The sequence below is a fragment of the Ostrinia nubilalis genome, chromosome Z (assembly GCF_963855985.1).
Source record: "Ostrinia nubilalis chromosome Z, ilOstNubi1.1, whole genome shotgun sequence".
Taxonomy (NCBI): Eukaryota; Metazoa; Arthropoda; class Insecta; order Lepidoptera; family Crambidae; genus Ostrinia; species Ostrinia nubilalis.
Window position 1 is genome coordinate 18,729,445 of NC_087119.1, and position 7,413 is coordinate 18,736,857.

The 7,413-nt window shown below is 36.9% G+C and overlaps 1 protein-coding gene across 3 annotated transcripts in view; it reads left to right on the forward strand.

The window, feature by feature from the left end:
- Positions 1-7,101, forward strand: part of LOC135086782 (alpha-1,3-mannosyl-glycoprotein 4-beta-N-acetylglucosaminyltransferase A-like) — a 37,151-nt gene extending 30,050 nt beyond the window's left edge. For all 3 annotated transcript variants that reach the window (XM_063981573.1, XM_063981574.1, XM_063981575.1), the window contains 3 exons: positions 5,084-5,280; positions 5,522-5,750; positions 7,012-7,101. In XM_063981573.1, coding sequence (XP_063837643.1) covers positions 5,084-5,280; positions 5,522-5,750; positions 7,012-7,050 — 465 coding nt within the window. In that variant the 3' untranslated portion in view covers positions 7,051-7,101. The remainder of the gene's footprint in view (positions 1-5,083; positions 5,281-5,521; positions 5,751-7,011) is intronic.
- The last annotated feature ends 312 nt before the right edge of the window (positions 7,102-7,413 follow it).

Sequence of the window (7,413 nt, forward strand, 5' to 3'; positions counted from 1 at the left end):
AGAAAGAAAGAAACATTTATTGCCATGGACATCACAAAAGACAAAAGAGGTAAAATGAAAAAAAAAAGCAAATAATACAGAGGTGACATAAAACATACAATGAATGAATGAATAAACTAAGCAGTGCCACCCTGTCGCACAGCGATGCCCATCGCAATGGGACCCCACTCAGCATATGCCGTGGCCCCCGGTGAGGGAGGCCACGACGCTGGTTTTCAGTGTGCCCCATGCCGAGTGAGAGTCACGGACACTAACCTATACTGCATAAAATATACATACATAAATAATAATAATAGTGCGCGTATAAATTTTAAAAGTATATACAGACGTAGTAGAAAATAATAATATACGATATAGACGAAGTAGAAAAGATGTGATAAGATATGTATAAATAAAAAGATAATATTTAAAAAACAAAACTGTGTGTGTGTACATAATAATAATAATAAATTGTAATGTATTAAAGTGCGTTTGTGTATACTGTGATTGTGTGTGTCTCGACGTCCGCAAAACAGTCTCGATCGATCGAATCATTCTGCGTGGTTGTGGCTATTCATAGCATCAGTTAAATCAGTTTGGACCATAATCTCGAGCGCTTTAGTCGCATACAAATAAAAGCCGTCATTATTATAAGCCATTTTATTGATATTTACCTGAAAGATTAATGTATTTCATTTTATTAATAGGAAATTGTCATAGTTTTTTAATATCCGGTATCCGGCCGGATAGTGAGTTACTATCCGGTATCCGGCCGGATAGTAAATTTAGGCCGGATATCCGGCCTACCGGATAGTTGCCGGATATCCGTTTCATCTCTACTCTTAACTCACCAAACTAATGGATAGGATTTTTTTGGATGATAGGGAATAAAAAAGGGAGAATAAAGATCCTAATGGGTCGCTGTGGACTACGTTTAGGTGTGGCCATACATAAGATAACCCAGACAGCTTTGTATCAGCATTGGCTACTGGCAGTATATCAAAAGGTTCGCGTATAGGACCAGTTGCAAGTAACCGACTCAGTCTTCCCTTTACGCGACTGGTTGGGGGTGGACCAGAGTCGATAGCAACATGGAGCCTACATGGACCAATTGACCAGCTGCCGAAGCTTGCCTGGAAAAGGTGAGATGCTAGTGCAAGAAGTAGTACAGAAGCTGGTGATGTCTGAAAAAACAACTATAATGGTCACAGCCGTAGCCTTTGTGCTAAAAATAATCTCCCGTACTATGATAATATCAATCCTCACTTTCCTCACACTTACCTTTCCGTTAAACCACTGGTACAATAGTATATAGAAATAAAAATGTTAATTAAAATACTAATAATAATCATTAGACGTTTAGACAAATTCAAGTTCTTTATTTAGTGCTTTCTTCTTATGATATTTTCAATAATAAAATGTATTTAAACTATTTTCAACCTTATGACTTACTAATAGAGTTCAAAATTAATTGAAGAAAAAATACAAATCATGGTAGCATGATGTGCCAGAAACTCTAAATAAATTCTAAAATAATAATCTTTACTTGCTTATGAACCAAATAGTAAGAATTCTTGGATAAAATAAATATTTTTTCCGAAGCGCATCAAAATTCGCCCGCTTTGTCCTGAAGAAAAATTTTTTTTCATCTACTTTTTTCGAAAAAAAAGTACCATACAATGGTATATATTTCGGTCATTCTCCGGATCTGGATTATTTTGTTGATTACCCCGACCTTTTTTATTTTTGAATTTAGAGAAAGTTTAGGTAAAACATTTCAAAATAGACATTATTACGAGCATATTTTTAATATTGGCCCATCTGTAGCAAGCAGGAATAAAAAGTTAAGCGACATCAAAATTTTCATGGTCGGGGTAATCAAAGTTGGGAGTCAGAGTAATCAAAAATAAAACAAAATATTTTATTTTCTAAGGTTTTTTTTAAGTTATGGTAAAATAAATGTTATTATAACTAGCCATTTGTTATTTTGATGTATAAACGACAATATTGTAAAGTTTCAAAAAAATCTGTTAAGTAGTTGTTGCGTAAAAGAGTAAAAAACATACATGTACATTATACATATAATATTAGTGACTCAATGTCCTTTGTCTCCTATATGGGACAGAAGGCGTCCACAACAGTCCTCCATCGCATTTTTTTTTAGACAATTTCACAAAGCGCCAGCTAGCCCCAAAGTAAGCAACTTAATGCTTGTGTTATGGGTGCTAGCTTAACGGATATACAACTTATATACTTTTTTTTTAAATACATAAATATTATACATAGTCACACCCAGACCCGTCACAGAAATTAAAATTCATCATTTCAATTTCAGCCCGGCCGGGAATCGAACCCGGGACCTCTCGGCATAGTAGTCCGTTCTGAACCACTACACCAAACGGCCGACATTCGGCATTCGGTCTTGAGCTTCGTGTTTGATCTCGCTCCAAGTCTTAACAGTGCGCCGCTATGTTTTTTTGGCGCGACCACGTTTGCATTTTCCCTGGGGGTTCCAATCTAGAACCTGCTTGGGGATGTGATCGGGGTCCCTTCGGAGAGTGTGGCCGATCCAGTTCCACTTGCAGCGTTTATTCTGCTGAAAGATCGGTATTTCGTGGCAGCGTTCCAAAAGTTCGTCGTTTGAAGATTTTGGAGAATTCGGCGAAGACAGCGGCTGAAGAAGATCTGCAGCTGGTGCGAGATAACCTTAGTGACCTTCCACGTTTCACGCCCATAGAGCAGAACTGGTTTGACGTTGGACCCGAATATTTTGATCTTGCTTGGGTCAATTTCCGTGACTGCCATACTGCTCGAAGTTGTGCGAAGGTAGCTCTGGCCTTGGCAATGCGCGAAGTGATGTCCTCTTCGGTACCTCCAGGCTCTGAAACGATGCTCCCGAGGTAAGTGAAATTGTGGACTCGTTGGACATCCTCTGCACCAACGGTGTGCAATTCCTCACTCCAGATCGCATCTCTTGGGTCTTCCGGTACTGATACCCTTGCTTTACCCTTTTTTCGGCACAATAATTAGAAGCCCATTATGCCAGTCGTCTGGGAGTTCCTCTTCCATCCAGATGTTTTCGAAGACAGGTGTCAGGACGTTAACGGCGGAGTTTACATCGGCTTACAGCATTTCAGCGGTGATAAGGTCGAGTCCAGGGGTCTTGCCATTTTGAGGGATAATATTATGTATTAATAGGAGATAGGATTTTATTTTAGTAAAGGGTAATTTTGCTTATTAAACGTTATTTAGTTAATCATTCATTAGTAAAATTACAGTATTATTGATTACTCGGTGACAAAAGTCGGGGTAATCAAGGTCGGGGTAGTCAAAAAATTAAGGTTTATCCTGAGCCCTGCCCAATCTGTAAGTTGAATCCCATATGTTTTAATACACAAAAATGCGGTTACATGGACCATTATTCCTGTACATTCTCAAGAACTTTCCATGTAAAGAAACCTAAAAAAACAGGATAGAGTAAATCAATCGTGCACTGAACCAAGGTCGGGGTAATCATATTCTTATCTCGATAACTCCGAAATCCTGCGACGAGTTGCATTACCGATCACCTCGGCACGCAGGCCACCACTAAAGGTTCACGGGGGAGGATAGAGCTCGTTTCTAAATTGCGTAGCTAGGGACGTAGGCGCACATTAGTGACGTGTCGGGGTAATCACGGTTAACGCCCGGACACAACTTCAAATAGTTATTTTACAAAACCTTTTAGTCATATAGTTATATCGTATTTAATATATCAATGTCTATTTAATCAGTAATCGATTACATAAGCATTGAAAGCGGTAATAATAACGGATTAATTTATACGAGCAAATTTGTTCTGAAATCGGGAGCGCGGACACGTCGTGGTAATCAATTTTTGACGACTTACGATTTTTTTTAAATTACTTAATTAACTATTATTAACTATCTCTGTGGTTTAACAACAAGAACCAAAGTTATACTATTAGATAAAAATATTTGTTACTAAAATATTATGACATTCGGGTACTTTTTGGCCCCGGACACGTGATTTTCTTGGCCGGTGGAATGACCCATTTATAATTCTGATAAATGTAGCTTTCAGGACATATTTTTTTTATTAGATTATCTCCAATGGTTTAAAAGTAAACAACGTTTATTTAAAAAAATACTTTTTGGTTTTTGTGAATTTTACTCAATATTTCTATGTTTTTGTATGAAAAGGCAAAAAGTTTGTTCTAGAAATGAATTCGCCATCCTTTAATTATCCGAAAATGACACCACACTTGCCCTAATACCCATAGTTTTGAAGATATGGGCCTTAAAGTGAAGCGCGGCAGAAGGAAACTTGCCACCCCTCCCCCTGCTACCACAGGGGGGGCTCCCGATGTCTACCGACGGAAATCTACTCAGGAGCACCCAAAGAACAACTGGTGCAAAAATGAACCTTCTATACCAAAGTGGAGGGGTTCTTGCACTAAATTCCCTACTAAACGATTTGTGCTGCTTCTGAAGGTGTAGAATCCCAGGTAAAGTGTCAAAAGAAGCGGAGATGTGTATGGATCAACGTGTAAAAGCAAAATTTTTGAAAACACGTGCTTTAGGGGGTAAATAGGCCGCAACTCGCGACATATCAAACAGTTGATACATGTCTTTTTCCTTACTTCTTCATTTCAGCCGGGATATCTTTTTAAATACTGATGTGATTTAAATGAATTTGGTATCCGTTTAAAGTTAAAGGGTTAATCTTTAAAATGGTGCCACTTTTTTGTTACTAACAAATTCGTTAGTATACAAGATCGCGTGGAAACAACTTCATGTAAGTGATTCCATACTTTTGCTCGCGAGTGTAGTATATATTTTATTATCTGTGCTGGAACTAAAGCTGCAGGGAATTTTCAGACCCCAAGTGTACCAACAGAAAAATATTTTACAGTCGATTTTTCTGTGAAAATACACAATATTTGCAAAATAAAATCTATTCATGGTACCTGTCTGTTGATGACTCCTTTTCGTTGACCGTTGTGCCCACTCCATATAAAAATTTATTGCCCTTTTACACTGTAAGTTGACTGAACGTCATTTGTAAATACAAAATAAAGTTCCAAATATATTTTCGTTACAGGAAGCTTCAGCATTCGCAGGCAGCGCATTCTTCCCCCATAAAAATCCACCCCTAAAACGAGTTTATTGTGACATACTAGAGGTCCCATTCCATACAGCGAAGATGGCCTACAACGGAGAATACTTATTTTTAGGTGTAAATCCGAAACCTGGCGACACCATTGAGTATTGGTTTGCAAAACCTACTGTTTTAAAAAGGTACCAGCATTTTCAAAAACAGTATATACGTAAAGAACTTTGATGTATGCTTAATATTAATTGATATTGTTTAGTTCGTAGTAGTGTTGCAAATATTTTTAAATACGACTTACAGCTTACATTTAAATCCCTGTTTTGACTAGTAAGTACTTAATTAGTTTTCACGTGATTATTTCCTTACAAGACAAGATAATGAAATAAATAATCTTATTTATTTATTCTAGTCTTTGACGAATTTCAGCTTCGTATTTCAAAGTGGTAACTATCAGAATACAAAGGACTTGCTGAAAAAAGCAGATGTGGAAGTATTGCCGCTTGGTGGACTGATGTACAATTTTACTAAAGTTGGCAGTTTTGACGAATTCGGCTACGTAAAAGGGGATTTGGCAAGATTTGGTCCACTTGAAGCAATAAGGCTGAAAGTCATTGATTATGGACCCACAGATACAGGGAGAGTTGTGATTAGTGAGGTAAGTCGCAATTTGCTTACGTTTATCCGAAAAAAAAGAAAAGTATGTTGATATTCAGTCATTTAAACAATGAATTTATACTAACAAAACAGAAAACGTTTTTCGTGAATAACTCCTTATTTGTTAACTTTAATGCCTATGTTTTAATGACTAAATATCAAGCTAAGCACACGCGAGCAAAATGTACTCACTACATACTAACAAAGTTTCAGTCTATACGCCTCAAATGATCTCAGCTCTCTGTGAACACGGGGCGCAATTTCGCTTGCACTCATTAGCAAGTTGTAACTGTAACTAACCAGATACAGTAACGAAATTCTAGTATATTCGCGAGTGTTCGTTTGAAACTGCACAATCGCTCGCTGCGAACACTTAGTCTATCAAAAGCGGGCGAAACACTGTGGTTTTTGGTTTGGTATCAGTCACTTGAACCAGATAGTTTCAGCTTGTATTAGTTTGTATCACACAGACAAACTAAACTTGTGTGGCAACCAAGTAAATCTTAACGCCATCTCCTGTAGGAGATCTTTAAGGCTTTCACGCTAATCTATACTTATAATAAATCTGTAGAGAGGTCAATTCTGTACATGAAATATATTTTCAAAATAACTATCAGGGGGTGATTAGTGATCGATACTGATGCCAAAAATGCAATCAGTAAAATTTTTGTCTGTCTGTCTGTCTGTCTGTCTGTATGTTCCTTATAGAAACAAAAACTACTCGATGGATTTTAACGAAACTTGGTACAATTATTCTTCATACTCCTGGGCATCTGCCCAGTATCCTTCCTAAGTATATTATAATCTTATAATATACTTAGGAATTCCCACGGGAATGGGAATTAGCGGGAAAATCTATATGTATTAAAAATCTAAACCGCTTAAGTTAAACGCTTGAAATTTGGTATGCAGGTACCTTAGTAAACTTAAAGCTTAGTTACAACAGGATATTGCAAAATTCCCACGGGAACGTGAATTAGCGGGAAAATCCTTTTGTATGAAAAATCTAAACCGCTTAAGTTAAACGCTTGAAATTTGGTATGCAGGTACCTTAGTAAACTTAAAGCTTAGTTACAACAGGATATTGCAAAATTCTCACAGGAACGGGAGTTAGCGGGACAAAACATTTGTAAGAAAAAATCTAAACCGCGTAAGATAGATGAAGGGGGTAAAACGGGATCCACGCGTACGAAGTCGCGGGCGGCTGCTAGTAACTAATAAATAACCAAGCATCAAATTAAACATTCCCTTTTTTATTACAGATCATGCTCGTGCCTTTGGATGACAAAGATTTCGTCTGAAAGTATAAAATTTTAGAAATAAATAGAGTAATAAAAATACTAATAAAACGGTGATTGCACCAAATGCGTATGCTTTTCATTTTAGATATTGCTAGTTTTTGGAATAGACCTACCTAAATATAGGCAAAAAGTGTATATTGTAGTCAATATACATTTGGAATTCATCTCTTATAGCTAAAAAAAACCTAATCCAATATACCTACTTAAAATCTTTATTAACGTTTGATAGCGAAAATTATAAAAGTAGGTAAGCTTATGTTATTGCTTTATGTAACATCGCTCCAATTAAGATTACCTTCAATCAAGCCACACAGCTTAATATTCGATTAGTGACAATACGGAAATATTGGTCATGACACTACT